Source organism: Elephantulus edwardii, unplaced genomic scaffold (genome assembly GCF_000299155.1).
Source record: "Elephantulus edwardii isolate Elephantulus edwardi_28Jun2011 unplaced genomic scaffold, EleEdw1.0 scaffold00109, whole genome shotgun sequence".
Lineage (NCBI taxonomy): Eukaryota > Metazoa > Chordata > Mammalia > Macroscelidea > Macroscelididae > Elephantulus > Elephantulus edwardii.
Genome location: NW_006399859.1, coordinates 5797312 through 5820167, shown reverse-complemented (window position 1 = coordinate 5820167; position 22856 = coordinate 5797312). Strand labels below are relative to the sequence as shown.

The 22856-nt window shown below is 47.0% G+C and overlaps 1 protein-coding gene across 1 annotated transcript in view; it reads right to left on the bottom strand.

Moving 5' to 3' along the window:
- Nucleotides 1–22856, bottom strand: part of PTPN5 (protein tyrosine phosphatase, non-receptor type 5 (striatum-enriched)) — an 84837-nt gene that overhangs the window by 8963 nt on the left and 53018 nt on the right. The window contains exons 5-10 of the mRNA XM_006892069.1: nucleotides 6969–7162; nucleotides 6315–6428; nucleotides 6001–6084; nucleotides 5316–5557; nucleotides 3314–3503; nucleotides 494–578 (exon numbers count right to left, since the gene is read on the bottom strand). Of these exons, the coding sequence (XP_006892131.1) occupies nucleotides 494–578; nucleotides 3314–3503; nucleotides 5316–5557; nucleotides 6001–6084; nucleotides 6315–6428; nucleotides 6969–7162 (909 nt within the window). The remainder of the gene's footprint in view (nucleotides 1–493; nucleotides 579–3313; nucleotides 3504–5315; nucleotides 5558–6000; nucleotides 6085–6314; nucleotides 6429–6968; nucleotides 7163–22856) is intronic.

Sequence of the window (22856 nt, the reverse complement as noted above, 5' to 3'; positions counted from 1 at the left end):
TACCTGACCAGGACAGTGGGTACCTGACCAGGACACACGGTACCTGACCAGGATACACGATACCTAACCAGGACACATGGTACGTGACCAGAACACGATACCTGACCAAGACACACGGTATCTGACCAGGACACACAGTACCTGACCAGGACACACAGTACCTGACCAGGACACATGGTACCTGACCAGGACACAGGGTCCCTGACCAGGACACATGGTACCTGACCAGGACATAGGGTACCTGACAAGGACACACGGTACCTGACAAGGACAAAAGTCTAGAGAGCATTATGTGAAGGAATGAACTAACCTCAGCCTTTGCCAGGGCTGTTCCCCCCAGTGGGTACCTTGACACCTTCTGCCCTTCTCTGCCAGTGAAGAATGTCCCTTTACTCTGAGAGCCCCAACTCTAGTGGAAAGTTCTACCTCAGGGTGAGGGAGAAACCAGGTCGGATGCAGCTGGCCCTGCTGCCATGGGGTAGTGCCTACTCACTCGGAAGGATGGTCTTGTACCGGTTCTTCCGCACTAGCCCAGGGATGTCATATTCTTTTGGATCCACAAAGTTCATGGGGATTTCCTGCAGGAAGAGGACATGTGGGTGTGAGAATGTATGTATGCCTGGTCCTCATGGATATATTCCAACCTAAAGCCTTCCAATTTCTAGTCCAGGGGCTTACTTGAAAGTACACATTCATTCAACAAACATTTACTATTAGAGGAGTCAGCCCACATTAAAAGCATTTATAACAGTGCCTGGCAAGTAAATTAACACTCCTGCTTGACACGGAGAATACGAGCAACAGTGGGCGTGAGCATGGCAGGGATCATGAAGATCAAGGTTTCGGTCTGTTGTTCCGAGTGTTGCTAGTTGACTCAATGGCACCCAACAACAATAACATCACTGCTTCCTGAGGCTCATAGTAGACACTTAACATTAAGAACAAGAGAAAAGGTGACCCGACCAATCAATTCCTCCTTCTACACTCCCTGTGCTGCTGAAAAACTGAACAATTTCATGGATCTATTGGTGTTCTGCCCTGGGCGTCTCCACGTGGGGGCCTTGGTTGGCATGGTACAGGAACTGCTCTGTTGTGGAACTCCCTCTGTCTTCATCTCTATCGCTTCCTCCATCTTGAACACACTTCCTCAGAGGTACCTTCTTTCATTTTGCAGCAGGAGAGACACCTTCCTGCATCCCCTCCCTGTGCCGGGAGCTCCAGACTGAACATTTTAGGCAGCATTTGAGGTCTGCAATCCTGCCCCTCTCTCCTTCCTCTGGCTGTTCTCAAAGGATACCCACATTCCCAGATACTCTGGTTTCTTTCCTTTTGCTAATATTCCATTCTCAGTCACAGTCTTAGTCCATGCATGCCCCTTGCCAGAATGCCAGCTTTTCCTTCCTCTCCAGCTCTACAAATCTCTCCCACCCCTTCAGATTTACCTGGTCCCACCTGCTCCAGGATGTCCTTCAGAATGACTCAGTGTTTTCTGCCTCTGAGCCCCCCTTTCTTTTCACATAGTTTAACACGAGACCACAGACAATTTTATATTGTTCTTCTTGGGGTTGTTTTTTTTTTTGACACACTAAGTATGGGTTTTCTAAAATAAAGAACAATTTTACATTTAGTGTCTAGGATTGTTGTTATGAGAATTAAAAGGAAATTCTACGGCAAAGAGCCGGGTGGAGAGGATGCTCAGACTTCTTCTTCCTCTCTGGATAAAATCAACAATGGCACCCGAATGCTCCTGTGAATATCTTCAGCAGCTGTGTGGGACCTGGAGGATGGTTAGGGGAAAGATGAAGAGGACGCCAGCTCTTTCTTCAAGGGGCGGTCATGGTGGAAGGACTCTGGAGCTGGGGTTGGGGTTACTGAGGAGGTGTTCCAGAGGAGATGGGTCTTCCAGAAAGTTTGAGTGTGGAGGCAGGGTGTGGGGAGAAAGAAGCCATGTGAGGGCATCATAGGTTGGGGGCAAGTGAGCAGTCATGGCAGGAGGCAGGCCTAGGTGAGTGGTCAGTTTCAAGTGGACAGTTCTACAGAGGGGGATGCTGGCAAAGGAGGCTGAGGCTAGACCAACTTGGGTGAGGTGGGCTATTTTCTCAGGTAGATAGTGTCCAGTTCTAGAGAATCTGGAACAGGGGGTACAAGGTGAGGAAAGTCTCTTCAGACTTTAATCCAGGCAGGGCCAAGGGTGGCCTGGGGCGAGGGACCAGAGGCAGGGAGGCACATTGCTTCCAGCCCGCTGGTTTCTCCCAGGAGGAGTTTCCCCTAAACGTCTTTAGTCTCTTGCCCTCAAAGCACTCCTCCCCTCAGAGGTGGTGGGGGAGTTACCTGATGGGTACACTTGGCTAAGGAACTGGACTTTGGGGCCCCAGCCCCTGCTTCCCTCCTTTTCTCTCCTGCTGAGAAGGAATGATGGGGTGGGAACCAATGAAATAAGGACTGTAATGTGCCAGCACCTCTGTGGGTGCTAACAAATGTCTCACTTCCCACAGACGAGGTTAGCATTAGAAACTCACTACTGATAGAGTAAGTGCTGGGGTAACTGATTGGTTGGTGGGTCTGAATCAGCCTGAATTCCACCAGTTTCTCCATGAAAGAAAGACGTGGCTGTCTGCTTTCATAAAGATCTCCGGCCTTGGAAGCCCTATGGGGCCGTCCTACTCTGTTCTGTGGTGTTGCTAAGAGCTGGCATTGACTTGATGGCAATTGACTGGGTACTGAAACATGTCCCGGCCTCATTTCAAACTCAGCCTTATTAACAATAAAAGGGAATATTATTTTCTCTTCTGCCTTAGCTCGTAACTGGCTCAGAACTCAGGCAGGGAAAGCAGGGATGTCATTTATTCATGCCACCTCAAAGTGCAAAAGGATGCAGCTGCAGGCTGTGGAAGGGTCGAGGGGGAGGCGATTGGGACATAAGTTGGAGTCACAGGGGTGGAGATGAGTGGAGGTAATGGGAAAGAATAAAAACAGAATAATACTTGGGGATCCTGGGCCAAAGGGTGGGAATGCTGGACAGTCAGAAGAGAAGACTCTTTGAGCGCAATGCTGGACAACAAAGACTTGGAAATACCTACTGTCTACCAATCCCTCTGCTGGACGTGTTGCACTGGCTATCCATCTCTAATTCTCTAATCCTTGCAACAACCCTTTTATTTGTATCCTCGTTTCCCAGATGAGAAAATTGAGGCGCAGAGGGGCAGCAGCTTGCCCAAGTCAGCCGATAATGGTGCCATTGGATTCCAGATGCTACCATCTGGACCCATGGATCCTGTCCTTGTTGTCTGATAAGGGGCCCAAGAGAACTCACGAAGAACTCTGCCTGCAGCAGGAATGGGTCCAGGGCCTTCTCGTGAAGCTCGTTGGCTTGGAGGATGCGGGAAGCGCTGAGCAGGTACTCGCGGGCAGACTCTTCGCGGGGGGACATGATATAGCCAAAGCCCTCCTCGTTGCAGCCTGGTGTGCACATGTCCAGGGTCAAGGAGACGTTGGAGCCCCTCCTGGAAGTGACAGGGAAGGAAGAGTGTCAGGGCCAGGGAAGCAGGAAGTAGGGGGTGAGAGCTGAGGGCAGAGTTGGGAAGGGAGTGAGCTCAAGGAGGACTAAGTGTATGCTAAGAGCATCCACTGTATGTAGGTCTCAGCCCCAAGACACAGTTAGGCCTGGCCCCCTGCATCCTCATCCACAATAGAGGAGCTGGCTGGGCAGCGTGTCTGGGGCCTTATTAAAAAGGGCCAGGCTGCACTATCTAAGACAACCCCAATATTCCCTCCCCTGAGCTCCTTGTTATCACTGATGGAAGTGAAGCATGTCTCAGCTCCACAACCCCAGGAAGCTCTGAGAGAACATCTGTCTAATTCAGAGAAGCAAGGCTCAGCCTGAGGGTGGGGGCTCCAGAGTCTCTGCTAGGACCATTCTGCACTCAGCTGTCATTCAAGAGAGGATACAGGACCCTCTGCTGTCAGGGAGGACCAAGGAGAGCATGGCGGGAGCAAAGAAGTCTACACGGGAAATACTACTGAGCTGTACCTAAATGCACTGAAAAGAAAGAGCCCTCATTATGTGGAAAAGGAATCAGAATCCCAGAGAGGAGGCAAGAACTGCCCAAAGCTCTTATCTAAAGGAATTAGTAGAGCTGAAACATAAAGTGAATTTTCCTGACTCCTTGACTCTTTGGTGCTCTTTTCGTGGCTTCATGTTGTTAACCTGGATCTGGTGTGACCTGACTTTTCTAGCTAGCTTCCAAAAGGAAGGTGTCCACAGCTCTGGTGGTGCAATGGTTAAGAGCCTGGGTGCTAAATGAAAATTCAGCACTTTGAACCCTCCTATTCATTCCGGGAGGTGTGCTCTGGTAAAGATTGTTGTTGTTGTATGCTGTCCAGTTGGAAACAACTCATAGTTGACACTCTAGCGGGTTTTCAGAACCTATAAATTGTGCTGTAAAGAAGGGAACACACATCTTTCTCCCGCAGAGCAGCTAGTGGATTTGAACCACTTGCCTTTGGATTGGCAGTACAACTCCTTACCACCAGGCCACCAGAGCTCCCTGGTACAGATTACAGGCTATAGAACTCTATGGGGCTACTTCACTCTGTCTTTATGAGTCAGAATCGACTTGATGGTACACAGCAATACTTGATGGTTGTTTGTTGTTGTTGTTGTTATGTGCCATTGAGTCGTTTGCGATTCATAGCGACCCTATGTACAACAGCCCTAAACCCTGCTCTGTCCTGTGCCAATCGCACTGCCTCTGACACACCCATCCTGATTACCCCAGTTACTGAATCAATCTACCTCATAGAGGGTCTTCCCCTCCTGCGCTGTCCCTCCACCCTCCCAAGCATGATGTCCCTCTCCAAGGACCTGTGCCTCCTTACAACATGTCCAAAGTATGTCAGACGAAGCCCCAGAAATACTTGATGGTACACAGTGTGCTGTGTTGAACACTATGGACCCTATAAAAACAGGGTTCTATGGTCACGTGAGCTTGGAGAATGTTGCACACAACCCCTATTCTGACTTACTGTGAGAATGATGAAGGCCCTGACAAGTCCTGCAGGGGGCCCCTCTTTAATCCAACAGCTCCCACACTCATGTATAGTGTGCGTGGATGTATCCTAGTGTATACATAGTGTATACTGGGTGTGCATAAGTAGCACGAGAACACCTCTCTGTGCTTATTTGGCAGTACACTCTACATAAGAATATGTGTCTATGCTGGCACAGAGGGCACCAAAGCCAGGCATCTGCCCTTCTGATTGGAGCTAAGAGCTATAGGGCCTGCGGAGCCCACCTCCTCCTCCACCCCTCCCACCTCTCCTGCAGACCCATGGACTTGACGGTCAGCGAGGCGGGGTCAGCCTCAGGCTTGATGTCCATCACACAGTCAAACACCGGTGTCTCGGGGACGGGGTCCAGGTCCAGGAAGTCATCCTCGACTTTCTCCTCCATCCACTCCGAATAAGTGAAGGAGGGCTGTCGGCTCACTGACTGGCGCCTGTCCTCCGGGGTCAGTTGGGTGGGTGGTTCTGGGGGTGTCCTGAGGAGGTGCCACACCTGATTGGGGACATGGGACAGCATGGGTCTGTGGCCACGCCAGCCACCTCCTGGGTGACTGGTCTGCCCAAGGATTCAACTTCTTGTCCTTCAGCGCCTCCACTTTGCTTCCCAGGGAGCTGTCTACGTGCCCCCTCTAACAGATGGAGACCCCACCCCGTGTCTTTCCTCCCTGGCTCTTCCTTTAGCCCAACCTCATGTGCTGTGCACAAGCCTTCTTGGTGGGAGAGAGGGAGTTCTTTCATCAGTTGTCTCCCTGCCACAGGCTCTTCCCCAGATCACTGCTGAACAACTTTTAGAAAAAAGGTGCCTATCAGCAGGCCAGGCACTCCATGGGAAGGGAAGAGATACCTCATTCCCACCTTTACCCAAAATGTCCAGAGCTAGTGGGATGGGGCCCACGGGGGGGAAAACTCTGAGGCTGATATCAGAAGGTAACTTACCAGGGTGGTAATGAGGACCAGGACTACAGACAGAGACACCAGCAGCAGATTTGGGACTCCCCAGGTCCCACCACCCAGCCAGGCCTGTGGAACATCAGATAAACAGATCAGAGGCAGCAGGGGCAACTCTCATCCATTTCAATGGCTATGAAACTATACTCTGAAATTGTGTATCAGATCTGGGGTGGGGAGCAGGGAGAACAACTTTAGGGGCTTGGAAGTATCCTTTGATGTCAGAGACTCCTCAGCCCCAGAGGGTGGGATCTGAGGCCTCCAATTGCTCTCTTAACCTGGGGTAACCCAGAGTTACTCACTGTGGGTCCTAGGACCAGCTGTTCCATGAATGTGAAGAGGGAGGAGATGAAGTTTGTGGCATTCTTCAACCAGCTGTGGCCAAGGCCGCTGTACCAGAGCACCCCGAAGGCAAGCTGGGGCAGCCGGAGGAGTGGACTGAGCTCAGAGCCTGGGCTCTGTGCCCCCATAAGCCCCCCTCACAGCTCACCTGCAGCCTCACCCTGGGCCACTGAGGAGCTCCTGAACCTCCAAGGACCAGAAAGACAGGTGAGGGGGAGGTCCAGGTGTGCCTCAAGACCCCCTGGAGAGAAGCTGACTGACAAGAGCCAAGAGAAAGCTCTCCCTGGAGGGGAGCCCCCAGGTACATACAGAAAAAGGGAACTCTCCCTGATGTGCCTCCAGATTCAGAGTCCTTGGAGAGAACCCAATGGAGAGGAGGACTGGGGAGGCCCTGTGTCCCTGTCTCTGAGATTTGGGATGTTAAGAGGCTAAGCTAGGGACGATGTAAACTCCAGCCTCCTTCTTACACTAGCCAGTGGGCCCACAGTCATCCAGGACCACTAGAAAGGCCTATCTCGCCTCCACAGAGCCAATGGCCATGTGGGGAGGAAGTGGAAGGCTGTCCCTCAACCCACCCTCTTTCCAGGCACTGGTGAGGCCCGTGTGCACCTTACCAGGAAATGCGAAACAGCAAACAGGCACAGGCTGCTCCAGAGAACGAGGGAGTCGCTCCAGGTGACGCGAGGTGGTGGTTTCTGCGCTGGCTCTGAGAGCCGAGAAGGAGATGGGGGTGGTGGCATCGCTCTCTGTGAGTCCTGGAGTCCTTCAGCCTCGTCTAGCGCCTCTGTCACTACCGGCTGGGGGAGACCTGTGGGAGCGGGACATGGGGCCCTGACTCCAGGCCCAGCCGCGCACAGCTCTGCTACCCACTGTGGCCGCTTCCTTTTGGGGTTGCTGTGGATTCCTCTCAATCCGGGATCAGTCAGCGTGGCTCCACTTCCAGCAGTCACCCTCGATTAGCAAAGCAATATTCACCTACCTTCGTCAGAAAGAGCTAAGTGTGGGTGGACAAATTATTTCTCTTTTATTTCTCCAGTAACAGAGTTAAAATGGCAGGAGGTTTTTCAGGGAGTTAATACCGTTGTGTTTACGCAGCTTCATTCTTTCCCATTTCTTAAGGAAACAAAAAAACAACCACCTCAAACTCAATTGAAAAAAAAAAGACAGAAAGACATGGCATAACCAGGCTGTGACCCTGAACAACCCACCCACGCCTGCCCTCTGAATTTTTGTCTCTCATGGTCTCTGCCCCAGGTGGGGCTGGAAACAGACTCCTGACAAAATCCACAGGCAAGTACCCCTCCTGCTTCCTTGAGACCCTATACTGAAAGGCAATGGGGCAGTCAGGGCAGTGTGTAGAAAAACCTTAGTAAAGAACTGTTCTATGTACTGTTGTGTGGAACCAGTTCATAGCCGACTCTCCAGCTGGTTTTCAGAGGCATTATTGCACGGAAAGAGAGTGTCCATCTTTTTCCTAAGGAGCAGCTGGTGATTCAAATTATGTGCCTTTGGGTGGACCACACAACTCTTCGGCCTGGTAGGTTCGGAGTTGCAATACCAACACAATATCTGGTTTGAATCCACCAATTGATGGACAATGTCCTTCCTGTGCAATTTACAGGCTCTGAAAATCTGCTGGAGAGATCAGCTGTGAGTCAGTGGCATACAGGAACAGCAGTGTGGGCTTTACAGGGTGCTCTGGTGCTGTAATCCATGGGGTGTTGAAATGCCAACCCGAAGGGGGCTCCTTCCTGGCTGTTTGGATCCGCCAGCAGCTCCTTGGGAGAAAAATGGGCAATTTCCTCCAATGTGATTTACAGGCTCCTGAAAACCAACTGGAGAGTCAGCTATGAGTTGATGGCAATGAGAGAGAAGATGGTAGGAGAACAGACATTAGATATCTCGGTCTGGTTTGGATGTGTCTCTGGTTATATGTCACCCCTTCTCTAGAACTCACTTTCACCATCTGGAAAGTGGGCAATTGTGCTCAACCCTTGGGTAATGTGCTTTACAGAGTTGTAGAGTTTTTCCAAGTGTCCCAGGAAAACTCAGGGACCTATGCCTATAGCTCTACCTGGGAACTTTTATTTGTTTTCTTTCATGTAATGAGTCTTTCCCCAAGGTTATTTCAACATGAGGTTATTCTAATACTAAAAAGTTCTGGACCCCAATGGCCTATACCTGAGACCTGGTGGTAGCCTGGGACTCCAGCAGCAGCCACTTTGGTGGTTCCTCGATGTTGGCGGTTACTCACAGGTTCAGTCTCTTGTCAGAGATGGAGGCACCAATACAATGGATGTGGAGGGCTGGACAGGGGATTGGAGGTGTCCACAGAACCCTGCAGATATGCTCCAGGTATCTATTACATTGTGTATATGGGACAATGGGCTCCTACACTGACAAAACCAGAAAGCCAAGATCCATGTGAGGCCAAAGCAGGTTATCTGTCCATGTACTTCTTGGTTTATTTGACAAACATATACTGAGCATCTCCCGTGGTTTGGCTTATCAGCCCAGTGAAATGTTTCCTGGTCTTCAAGACGCAGTGCTGACATCACGGACTTTGTCTTCTCTGCTGCTGATCTTGCACAGCTCCCCATCTAGTTATTTACACTCCTTGAGGTGCCTCCAATGAGCCTCTCACTGTGCTTTGCACATGCTGTTCCCTGTGCCTGAACCATCCCTGTGGATAGCCACACCTTCCTGCACCTCCGGTAAGTTAACTTACCTTGTAGATCACCTGAAGTAGGTTTTGCCCTGTCATATGCTCCTGTCATACCCCATGCCTCTCCCGCTGTGCTGAAGTAGGTTTTCCAATGTGGCTTTTCTAGCCATTGGCTTGGATTCTTACCACATGGCTGGGTGGGACTATATTGATAATTTGTTTGCTATGTACCATCGAGTTGGAAGTGACTCATAGCTGACACTCCAGTGGGTTTTCAGAGGCAGGAAAACATATGGAAAGAGACTGCTCATCTTTCTCCCATAGATGGATTTGAACTTCGTTGTCTTTGGAACCGTGTGATTCCTTATTATAGGCCACCTGAGCTCCATGTTGATAATGAGAATAAGGAAAATATCATTTTGGGGGCAGGAACATGCACACACGATGTGTAGACTATTTATGAAGGGATTGACCCGTTTCACCACTCTGCCAGGTTTCTAATGAGCAGATTCTGAGCGAAAAATGAGAATCTTAATATTATCAAGAAAGAAGCAGCAGAGGGTACAGTGTATCCTTTTGGGCCAAAGACTCCTGCAGTAGACAAAGACCCAGATTGCACCAGGCCAGAAAGAGCAGCAACAGAGGTGCTTGAGAACTAGTGACCACTGGGACACAGAGCTAAACTGGAACTGCTGGTTTAGGGAGCCAGAGCTCAGGGTCTTTGTTCAGATTTTCAGACCCAGCAGCAGACTGGTGAGATCCCTGGGAGGAATGGTTGGTACTCAGATTGACAGAAGGTGGTGCAGTAGTGTGGGAGTTTGCTTGACCTTACAGAGAATTGGTTTCATGCTATTATTGATGTTGATGGGGAATCTCCCTCCTTGTGGAGTTAGAGGAGGTCATATGTCTCCATTCTGATGCCACGTATACTGTTTTTATACCTTCATAAAGATAAAGCAGAAGCAAAGATACATCTGTAATGTATAAAGCTCTGAGTGTTCCACATATGTGAACTTATCTACTATTTACAGCACCATTATGAAAGTGGTTTTGTTAGTATCTTAGTTTTATAGAAGAGGATGCTGAGGTGTAGAGAAGTTATAGGACTTGGTGGAGCTCACCACGCTAGTAAGTGGCAGAGGTGTGCCTGACAGAAGCAGTCAGATGGCTCAGCGCTATAATACCCTCATTATGGTTTGTATAATTATTTGTTGAATATCATCTTTTTCATTCATCTTCACATTCTTTAAGGGCAGGAGCTTGGTCAGTGTTGCTCATCATGATTGTTCCCAGCATCTCGCGTAAGACCTAATGTGCAAGTAATAAATAGAAATGAAATGATCATGGGCAAGTGTACTCAGTGTCTTTATTTGATAAATGGGATTAATGCATATTTTGAAAAGCTGTTTTGAACACTCTTGTCACTAGCTGCTATTAAGCTGATTTTGTCTCATAGTGACCCCACGATTTCCAGAGTCCTAGCTGCAGTCTTAATGGAGACAGGTTGCCAGGCTTATCTTCTGTGGCACTGCTGGGTGGGTTTGAACCACCAACTTCTAAGTTAGCAGTTGAGCACAAACTATTTGCATGACCTAGGAACCTTAAGGGTGAAATCTGGTGGCTTAGTGGTAAGGAGTTGTGCTGGTTGTTATGCACCATCAAACTATAACAGAATAACCCTCCAGTGGGTTTTGAGAGGCTGTAAATCACATAGGAGGAGAATGCCCTTCCTTCTTCTAAGAAGCAGCTAGTGGATTTGAACTACATACCTGCGGGTTGGCAGTGCAATCCATGGTTTGAATCTACCAGCTTTCTTCACAGGAGAAAGATGGGCAACCAGTTACTGTGCAATTTATTGTCTATGAAAACCTGCTAGAGGATCAGCTATGAGTTGGCTCTAACTCAGGGGTAAATAGCAACAACAAAGGAACCTTATGAAGACTGTACTGGACAGAGTACTGGACATTTCCTAGGTACTCAATAAAGGACATAAAATAACTATATAATACTATCTTCAAAAATTTGACAGTCTAGGGTGGGGTAAGGAAAAGCAAACTTGAAAATACCTGTTTATAACAGAATGACTCTCACTCAACTCACTGCTGTCGAGTTGGAGCCAACTTATAGCTGATCCTCCCGTGGGTTTTCAGAGGCTGTGAATCACATGAGAGCGAGCTCTGTTGGCCCACTGGGGAAGGAGTTGTGCTGCCAACCCAAAGGCAGGAGATTTGAATCTACCAGTTGCTCTGAGGAGGGAAGAGGGGCAATTTCCTCAGAGATCTCCTTGTTATTTATTTTTGAAAATCTGCTGGATTTTCAGCCATGAGTCAGTTCTGACGTGGTGACCCATCACAATAACAACAACAAATCACATGGGCAGAGACTGCCCATCTTCTCCCTCAGAGAAGCTGGTGGATTCTAGTTACTTTTTTATAAATGTTTTAATTTTTTTTTGTGTGTGTGTGTGTGTACCGTCAAATAGGATCTGACTGGTACAGGAGAAGACTGTCCCTCCTTCTTCAGCAGAGCATCCGTTGGATTAGAATTGCACACCTCTGGGATACAGCTGGTGGATTCTAACCACTTGCCTTTGAGTTGGGAGTGCAACTCCTTACCCATTAGGTGACAATCTATGAGATATTATCTAACTGCCGGTGGAGTCCAAGATGAGAGGGGCATCTCTCACTGTCCAAGAGGGTTACAATATTACTGCCCATAGGAGCAGATGGCCACGATCATGGCTGATGTTTCTGATACTGATGAACAGAAGGAAGGTTTATTACTCAAGGGCAAGGTCTCTATCCACACCACTGTTGCTGTTGTGTGGTTAAAAAAAATTTTAAAAATTTTAATTGTGGCGAGAAGCTGCACTGCAATCTCAGAGGTACACGGTTCGAATCCACCAGATGCTCTGATTTGACGGTACACACTAAAAATAATGAAATTTTAAAAAAATTTAATTGTGATTTTAATGAAAGTTTACAGAAAAGTTAGATTTTCATTTTTTTATTGTTGCATATTTTACTACCTCTCACCTTCTCCAGTTTACTTTTAAAAAAAATATTCATTGACTGTTGCACAATTATCCCTCCCCCCACCCATTGACTAGTGATGCCAAGTATTGAAGGGAAGGAAGAGCACATGCTTGAAGACACCTAGCTTCTACATGTTGCTTCCGCAATGGACATGCTGTGTACTTTAGACAACCCCTCATCTCTGGCTCCAACTGCTTAAAAATAAGGAGCTCAAATTCAGTGCTTCTTGAATGCTTCTGCCAACCTCAGAGAAGAGGAAATGAGAAACTCTAAGGAGTATTCACACTATTTTGGATTTCACTGCTTTGTTTAAAAAAATCATGGATGTATATATAAAAAGCAACTCAAGTAGATCAGAGACCTGGGAGTAAAGGTCAAAACCCACAGTAACTAGGGTAATGGGGGTAGGTGTGTCAGAGACAATAAGGTTGGCACAAGATAGAGGAGGGTTTAGGGCTGTTGTACATATGGTTGCTATGAATTGCAAGTGACTCGATGGCCCACAGCAGCAGCAGCAACAACAACAACCAGCAATAGGATCTCCACAAAAAAAAAGAAAAGACTGATACCACTAATTACAAAATGAGCAAAAGACATGGAAAGACTTTTCATAAAGAAGATATCTGAATGGCCAACAGACAGATGAAGAAATGCTCCAAGTCACTGGCAATAAGAGAGATGCAAATAAAAACCATAATGAGATACTATCTCACTCCAGTAGCAGTGATAAAGTTTAACAGGACAGCAAATAATAAATGTTGGAGAGGATGTGGAGAGATAGGAACTCTGTTATGTTGTTGGTGGAATTGTAATTTGCTACAACCACTCTGGAAGGCAGCTTGGTGTTTCCTCAGAAAGCTGAACATAGAAATTCCATATGATCCAGCTAGTCCATTGCTTGGAATATACTCCGAGAGAATGAGAACTGAGGCACAAATGGAGACTTGTACACTAATGTTCATAGCAGCATTATTTACCATTGCAAGAACATGGAAATAGCCCAAATGTCCAACTACAATTGAATGGATTGAGAAATTATGGTACATTCACATGATGGAATACTACGCAGCACACTGGAGAAATGATTTTGTAAATCACTACCTAACTTGGGAGGGTCTGGAGAGCATTATGTTAAGTAAACTAACAGTCTCATAAGGACAAATATTGTACAAGACCACTACTGTAGAACGAGTATGAAGATCCAAGGGCAGGAAGAGAAAGGTGAGGATGGGTGTGGGTGGGGGGGGTTAATCACTGGGTGGCATAGGTGCGTGGGTGGGTGAAGGAAATGGGAAAGGTTCAGTGTGAACAACAATGTATTAGAACTTTGTAAATAACCAGTATAAAATATTGTTGTTGTTATGTGCCATTGAGTCGCTTGCGACTCATAGCTACCCTATGTACGACAGCCCTAAACTCTGCTCTGTCCTGTGCCAATTGCACTGTCTCAGATACACACATCCCGATTACCCCAGTCACTGAATCAATCCACCTCATAGAGGGCCTTGCCCTCCTGTGCTGTCCCTCCACCCTCCCAAGCATGATGTCCCTCTCCAAGGACTGGTCCCTCCTTACAACATGCCCAAAGTATGTCAAACGAAGCCTCAGAATCCTTGCCTCCAAGGAGCCTCCTGGTTTAACCCGGTCCAGGATGAACCTGTTTGTTTTCTTAGCAGTCCATGGTACCCTCAGTACTCTTCTCCAGCAACACAGCTCAAAGGCACAAAATAAGTGGGGAAAAAAAAATCATGGGTGTTCTGTGTTCACCACCACAGCCTATCTGTACTTGTTTTGATATTAATGATTTCCCCCCTTGCAAAGCTTCGAATGAAATTTATGCTTTGGGAAGATGTGCTACATTTATCTTGTGGCTTTGCCCTTAGGGGTACATGTGCCCCAGTCTGGGAAGCATGGGACTTGCTGCAATAGAATGGCATGCAGCCACTATAAATGACTCTGTAGATGAATATTTAATAACATGGGAAGGAACTTCGAAGGTACTGAGTGAGGAAGACAAGGCTAAAAAACAGTCTGATCTCATTGGCCTTAAAAATTTAAAAGTATAAATGTGTCCACAAGAAAACCAGTTGGAATGTTTTGTTACATGTATATTTCAGCATATACATATAGCAGCAATAAAAAAGATGGAGAATACACAACAAAAAGGCAAGAGACTGACATGAGATAATACCTGCAGTGGGCTAAGCATAGAGAACAAATGTTTGCATCATGTAGTAAACGGAAGGATATAAACAAGGTGTTACCAATAGTTTTAATTGTGGGCTCAGATTAGAGGATATTTTTGTCAGTGCCTATATAGTCTCAATTTCTCCCAAAATACAGTTATCATGAGAAAAACAAATTTTAAAATAGAGATCAAAGTTAGAAGTTCTTATATCTTTTCAAAAATTCTTTATTATTCATTCGTTCATGCATACTTTCATGAGCATGGTTTCTGTCTATTCCTTCCCGAATGCCCTTCCTTTCCTTTATTCCCATGTAGCGTTCATTATCTATCCATTCTTTTCCTGCTCTCCCGCCTCCTTGAACTTATACAATGTTTTTCCCTTTGTGACTGAGATATTTGACTCAGTGTAATGGAGTGGTGATACTTGATCCTTGAACACTAACTGAATAGTAGTTAGTATTCTCGGTTTCCTGGCCCTGATCCTCATGTGGTGCACTTTAATGCATATGATGGCGGAGCCTTATGATGTGGACAGAGAACTTCCAGGAATACAAGCTGGGTTTAGAAGAGGCTGTGGCATTAGAAATATCACAGCAGATGTCAGATCTTAACTGAAAGCAGGCAGTACTAGAAGGATGTCAATTTGTGTTTTATTGACTATGGAAAGGCATTTGACTGTGTGGATCACAATAAATTGTGGCTAACATTGAGAAGAATGGGAATCCAGAACACTTGATTATGCTCATGCAAAACCTATACCTAGACTAGGAAGCTGGTGTCCACACAAAGCAAGGGAACACTGCATGGTTCAAAACCAAGAAAGGTGTGCATCAGGGATGTATCCTTTCTTCATACCTTTTCAAATATATGCTGAAGAGTTCATTCAAGAGGCTGTACTTTATGAAGAATGTGGTTTTAGGAAGACTCATCAACAACCTGCATTACACAAATGACACAAAACTTTGCTTGCCAAAACTGAGGCAGACCTGAAGTGTTTGCTGCAGAAAGTCAAGGACTGAAGCCTTCAATATAGATTGTATCTTAACATCAAGAAAACAAAACCCCTCACCACCAAACCAATAGGCAGCATTAAGATAGATGGAGAAATGGCTGAAGTTGTCAGTCTTGAGACTAAGATATGCCTAATTCAGGCCATGCTTTTCTCAATGGCTTGGTTTTGCATGTGAGGACTGGACAACGAAGGATGACAGAAGAGAATGGATGCCTTTGAGTTGTGGTGCTGAACATACTATGGACTATCGAGAGAATAGTCTGTCCTGGTGAAACCAGGATGCTCCTTGGAGGCAAGGATTATGAAACTCCGTATCACATACTTTGTGCATGTTGTAAAGTCCTTGGAGGACATCATACTTGAAAGGGTAGTGAGGAAAACTCTGGATGAGACGGATTGACACAGCGACTGTGACAATGGGGTCAGGTGTGTCCGAGAGGGTGAGGTTAGTTCAGGAGAGGGTAAGGGTCAGGGCTATTGTTCACAAGGTCTCTATGACTTATAGATGCCTTGACGGCACATAACAATAACATGAGGATGTGGGCAAGAGATTGAGAGTATTGTGGCTTTTTGAAACTCACTGAGTGGTAGAAAAGCCATTGGAAGGTTGGGCCCATGGACGACATGCAATTCTGCTTCTGTGTTTGACAGTCAGCAGGTTCATGACTTTGCACGATACAGGAGTAGAGGGTCAAATGCAGGCTGGTGGGCACTGTATACACATCTCAGATACAAGGTGGAGGGCATATGGAGCCCAATGATAGGCAGTCACTAGGCACTTGGTTGGTGGACACTTCCCAGAAGAGAGCTGACTTAAAAGCTTTCCTATGTAGAAAACGGATGGCTTAAAGTCCAAGAAGATATATTCCTAAACACATATTGTATTCTGTATGCTCAGGATGTAATCTGTAGACAGCAAGGTAGGATCTTTTGATTTTGGGGGTGGAGGCTGGAGTCTGTGATGGAAAGAGATGGAAGCCAGGGCGATGGAAGCAGGCTGGGAAGCTTCCTCCCTCGCTCTTTTCTCTGCTTATTCATGAGCACTGCTAAGCACCAGGGACACAGAGGTTCAATTTAATGCAATTCAGCAAGTGTTTCCTGTGCATGTCCTCTGCCAGACCATGAGCTAGGCTTGGGGACAGAGCTGTGCAGAAAACAGTCCTTGCAGCAGGGTCCCCGGTGCTGTGTGGCTCATTCATCCTTTTGGCCTCTGGCTCCCTCTCCCAGAGGTGGTGCCAGCTCTTCTCTACCCTTCCACCCTTCCACTTACTGTCTTGTTTGGGAAGTGACAGAGCCACCTCCCTGGGCAGGTGCTGCAGTCTCCAATGCGCTTGTGCATACACAGTTGTATTTGCTTCTTTGAGCAGCCCTATGAGGTAGACATTATCATCATCAGCTCCGTTTGGTCGGTGAGAGGCGGCTGCTGTTGTCAAGGGCTGGCTTTTCAATAGATCACAGCGAGGAAGCTGCTTTGCCACGCATGGAACCCTGACTCACAGGCAGCTTGCTGACAAGTGATTTAACATCAGGCTCCTCACAGGCTTGCCTCTAGTGCAGGGTGAGGGGCTTTTCCAGGCGAGGACATCAAGGCACAGAGAGGCTAAGTGGCTTGGCCATGCCAGGGAAGATCTGATTTGAACCTAGGGCTCTCTGAAACCTGGTGATCACTTCTTATTAATAGGCTTCTGCAAAGAACCATAGCAGCACAGTGGTTACGTGTTCAACCACCAAACAGGACGTTGACAATTCAAACCTCCCTAGTGACTCTGAGGGAGAAAGATCTCACCATTTGCTCCCCAAAAGATCTCAGTCTGGAAAAGTCTATGGAGGAGTTCTAATCTGTCACGTGGGGTGCTGTGAGTCACAGCTAACTTCACAACATCACAAATGGTCTCTGTAGCAATGAGAAGATGAGAAGTTGGAAAGGGGGTCGTGGGGGAATCTCAGACACCAACCAGGTGCTAGGGGACAGTGGTGCAGTTGTGGTGCCTTATCTCCAACTGATGGACCTCCAAGGCTCCACAGTGTGGGTGGAAGGGGGGTGGGTGCAGTATCTGAAGGAGGAGATGAGTATCCCAGACTGAGGATCTTTCAGCTTTTATCTGAGGCCATTCAGAAACATTAGGACTCCTCTCCGTCACACGGTGCCTAAATTCACCACTAAACTGCCACTCCTGGGCCCTGGGACTGACGCTGTCAGAACCCGTGGCTGCTTCTGTTGGTGACTCATCCTCAGAAGCTCCCTGGTTGCCAGCCTACCGGAACTGGAGCAGGAGCGGAAGGCTGGCTCAGCCTGTTCCTGTTTATGTGTGGAGGGAGGCTCTGTCCCATTCAGTTTTTCTTACCTTCCCAAATGTACAGCTCAAGTTCTTTGAGTGACATCCTGACGTGCTCATAGGGGCCCTCCCCAGTAAAACATCATACTTAATCTGGCCTAGGTTTCTGACTTCCTGTCAGACAGGCTCTAAGGGATATCTGGTTTATCCCGCCAATCTCTTAGACAGGACACTGGAGGTCAGAGAGGAGAACTGAGGTGCTCAAGGTCAACAGCCAGGCAGTGACTCAGTGGTCTCACCAAGGTTGGTGTTACCCCGTGTCAGAACTCATAGTGTCACCACCTCAGGGACATCTTCCCATACCAGACCATAAAGAATCCTTAGTAATGTTTATTAGAAAGTTTAACCAAAGACTAGTATGTGAAATATATAGTTGTAAATTGCTTAAATTGTTTTGTAAAAATTAAACTATACATTGCATTGGGTAAATCTGCTGCCAAGGTCCATTTTCTAATGCTAAACAGCAAGGATGTAATTTTAAAGATAAGGGTGTGCCTGATCCATCCATGATATTTTCAGTTGCTTTACATGCATATGAAGGCTGGATAAGGAAGACAGAAGAGCTGATGATTCTGAATTATGTTGGAAGGGAGCTCTGCCGGCACAGTCTGTAGGGAGTGGCTCTGCCATCCCGTAGGCGGCACCACTCTGGTGGTTCAAATCCACCAGCGATTCCCTGGAAGAAAGATGGGCAAGGCCCTCGTGTGCAATTTACAACCTCTGAAAACCTGCTGGAGAGTCAACTATGAGTTGGTTCTGACTCAGTGGCAGACTTTGCATTTTGAGTGTTTGGGCGAAGAATACTGAATAGATGGGCTGCCAAAAGAACACACAAAGGTATTTTGGAAAAAAAGGACAGCCAGATTTTGTCTCATATATCGTGGGCATGCTATTTGGAAGGGCCAGTCCCTGGAGAACGATATCATGCTTGGAAGAGTAGAGGGTCAGGGAAGAATAGAGTAACAGCCAGCTTGATAGTCCCTAACAAAATATTACAAAATGTAACAAGATGCCTAAGTACTTCTGTGAATGCTTTACAAATATCAAAGTTTATTCAAACCCTATCAAAACCATATGAGACAAGTAACAAATTCATCCTCACTTTACAAATGTTACTGTTACAATGATCCCTGGTGAAGCAGTGATTAAGGAACTTGGATCAGTGGTTTGAATCTACCAGACACTCCATGGGAGAAAGGTGTGGTAGTCTGCTCCTGTCGAGATTTATGTCTTAGAAATCCTATGTCTTGATGAGTTAAAACTGCTGCAAGGGCAGTGAGTTCCTTGGTTTGGTTTTCAGTGTTAGCTGCTGTCACGTTCACCCTTGATTGCTCCTATGCATGATGGGTGAAACTTTGCTCAATGCTGTATCATCTCGGGTCCTGCACCAGCTCTATAACTGGTGGCTGATCAGAGCATTGTGATCCATGGAGTCTTTGCTTCCTGACTTTTAAAAATCAGATTGCCAGACTTTTGTTCCTAGTCTGTCTTAGTTTGGAAGGTCTACTGAAATCTGTTCAGCATATAGGAACATACAAGCCTCTACTGTCAGACAGGTCATGGCTACACACAAGGCACGCCGGCCAGGTCTCCCACAAAGAAGGTGAGAATGGTACCACAGAACTACCCACAGGAAAGGAGAAGCATCATAAGGCAAGAAATTTGTCCCAGTTCCTCACAGCCAGGATCCAGACCCAGATAACTTGGTCTCTGCAATTGTTCTCTTGACCAAGTTCTGTTGCTGCCTGCCCCAGTCTGCACCTCCACTGCTTCTTTCCTTCCACGGGAGTGAGCTTAGAAAGAGCTCAGTCCATTTCAGAAGAGAAAAGGTAGGGGCCAATCCACACAGAAGAGACAGGCCTTGTTAGCTTAGCACAGTCCATCACACCCTGTGACAGGGTTCCAAAGCAAAGAGGACATGGACACAGAGTGAGACAAAACAAGATGCTAGGAAAACGTCTGGGAGCCAAAGATGTCCAGTACTTAGACTGAGGAAGAGAAAGCTGGAGGGAGGGAGAGGTCTGGCTGCTCTGAGAGGCAGATTTCTAAGTTAATGACCTGTCTCTTGTGCCTGGTCCTTCAAGTCAGTATCACAGCTCTTTTTGGTGCCACAAGCAGTTAGCTCACTGGAGCAGCTTGCAGAACAATCTGTGTGGTGTCACACAGATTTAGTTTTGAGTCAGGCTGTGCCATTTACTACCTGTGTGACCTTGGTCAAGTGGCTTAATTGCTCTCTGAAATTCAGTCTCCCCTCTGGAAACTGGACAGACTCAAACTTGTCCACAGAGTTAAAACATTTCTTTATATTTGAAGGCCATATACCCTATCAAACATGCACCTAGTCATACTTTCTACATGAACAGTTCAAAGGCAGTGAGTACAGTCTTCACAATGTGTCACCATTCTCACTACCCCTATTCATCTTGTCTCTGTGAATCCTTTCACAGGATTTAAAAGACGCTGCCTTTAAATTGGGGTGCTGGCGAAGAGTGCTGAACATATGAACGTACCATGGACTACCAAAATAACAAAGAAATCTGTCTTGGAAGAAATGCAACCAGGGTTTTCCTCAGAAGCAAGAATGGTGAGGCTTCATCTCACAAACTTTGGGCATATTGTCAGGAACGGGCAGTTCTTAGAAGGGGACATGGTGCTTAGGAAAGCAGAAAGGCAGTGAAAGAGAAACAGACCTTCAACAAGATCGACTGACACAGTAACTGCAATAATGGCTTACGTGGAGATTGGGAGGTTGGTACAGGATGGGGCAAGGTTTCAATCTATTGTGCACGGGGTCGGGTTGATGGAATCTAACAACAAGAAGAAGATGAGGTACAACCTGCCGATTGCATAGCCTGGTGCCTGGCACAGGGTGAATTGCTCAGTAAGTGACAGAATTCAGGGAGGTCAAGCAGAGGAGAGGGATAAGGACTAGAAGTGAGAAGAGGCAGGCAGGATTCTCCTCTCATCTGCCAGGTGAGCCCTCAGGAGTACAATGGGCGCTATGCTTCCTAGCGTAGGGGCTTTGTGACTGCTGGCTGGAAACTAGGGTCTGCGGCTGGGGTGGACCTGGGCTGGAGGTGGGGGAAGTGGAGGAGCTTTGTCTCAGAACGCTAACAAGCTTTCAAAACAAAACGGAACTCAAGTACCCTTTGGATGGGAAATAATAAAATGGTTCTATCTGAAATTGCAAACTGCTTTTGTTGTGGCAAACAAAGGCTCAGTTCTTTGTGCCTCTCAGGAGCGGAGGCCCAGAAGTCTGAGGGTGAAAAGGGTCAATGACACTCTGAGGGTACAGCCCCCCTATAGAGCTGCCCACGCTGAGAAGAGTAGAGGCTTTGGAGAACTGAGGTGCCAGAGGCCCCAAGGCCTGAGACTTAGGCACAAATGTTGGGTATGGGGGGGCCAGACTGCACCTTGTACTCTCCTAACTCATATACAAAGGAACTGAAGTCCAGAGAGTAAGAAACAGAACTAGGTTTGGCACTTGTATTTTTGGCTCTCTGATCGACCTGCATGAAAAACAGTGGCTGCCTACGGGTGTTTGGAAGCATTGACTGAAAACACCAAGAAAGTAAAGGGCTAGAATACTTCCTTACAGGTCTCCATTGGTTCCAGCCAGGTGCAGTCAGAGGCTTAGATAAAAGATTAGCTAGAGGCTTACCCTAAGGTGTGCTGGTAAACCCCAAGGTCCCAGGGGCCACCACTCTCAGATGGCCCTCAGCAAACTAGGACACTCACAGAGCACTGGCTAGGTGCCAGGAGCACCAAGATCCAGTCCCAGCAGCACTTCTTATATGCTATGTGACCTCTAACAGGCATCTTACAGCCTTCACAGACCTTGGACGCTTTCTGGAAATTCTAAGAATAGGGCAGTAAGGACTAGCTCTAGATCCCACTGTGTGCTTCTTTTCCAAAATTTTAAAAACTAAGTTAGTTTTTAGGTTGAATTAAATGGTTTTGCATTGTGTTTAGGCTCTGGCCCCTGTTTATCTCCTTAGCCTCCACTCACACCACTTTCTTCCTTATGCTCTCTGCTCCAGATTCTCCTGGATCCTCTGTGGGGAACAGTTGGGGAAAGGAAAGAAAAAAAAAAATGTCGAAACTAGTCAGGAAATAAAAAAAAAATTAATTGTACCTGGAAAATCTGCTGTTAGGGAGTTCTCCAGAATACTGAGAAACATCAGTATAAGTCTAGAAACTAAGTTGTGCCTGATCTAGACCATGCTCTTCATAATTACTTAGGAAGCTGGATAGTGATTAAGGATGATCAATGAAGAATCGATGCCTTTGAGCTGTGGTGCTGGAGAAGAGTCTTGAATATACCAGGGACTGCCAAGAAAACAAATAGGTCTGTCTTGGAGAGGGTGAAGCCAAGTTTCTCTTTGGAGGCTAGGATTCTGAAGCTTCATCTCACATACTTTGGGTAGGTGGCCAGGAAGGGCCAATCCTGGAGAAGGACATCATGCTTAGAAGGGTGGAGAGACAGCACAGGAGAGGAAGATCCTGGATGAGATGGATTGATACAGTGACTGGGGCAATGGGGGTAGGTGTGTCTGAGTTAGTGAGACTGGCTCAGTACAGGGCAGGGTTCAGAGCTGTGGTACACAGGGTTGCTATGAGTTGCAAGTGACTCGATGGCACATAATGACAACAAAAGCTCTGCTCTAGGATGTAATCTCAATGGAATAATCGACATTCTGAAGGAATTTGTACAGTATTCACTCATGGGCTAACTATGGCAGTGGGAGGAAGCAGAGTCTTCTTCCTGTAGATGGGAGTATGTCCTTCCTGTCCATGTCAACTACTGTGGGCACACACTGTAGAGCAAAGGGTCAGAGCAGTCAGAATACATGAGGCACCATGGAGAGATCTTAAAAACACAAGGCTGACATAGAATGAGATCTAACACAATATTGTACACAATATTCTGAAAAGAAACCAAAACAAATCAGTTGTTGAGTCAATCCTAACTTAGGATGACCGCACATATGTCAGAGTAGAAATGTGCTCCACAAAGTTTTCAACAGCGAGGTGTTTTGAGCTCTGGTGGGGTAGTCTGCTTGAAGTTGTGCTGTGGACCCAGGGGCCAAGCCCCTCTGGAGATGTGCATCTACCAGTAGCTTCTCAGGAGAAATATGGACAATCTCCTTCTGTGTGATTTACAGCCTCAAAAAACCCAAAGGAGGGTCAGATGAGAGTTGGTTTTGACTCAAAAGTGATGAGTGAGTGAATTTTTAGAAGTAGATCACCTGATTATTTTTCTAAG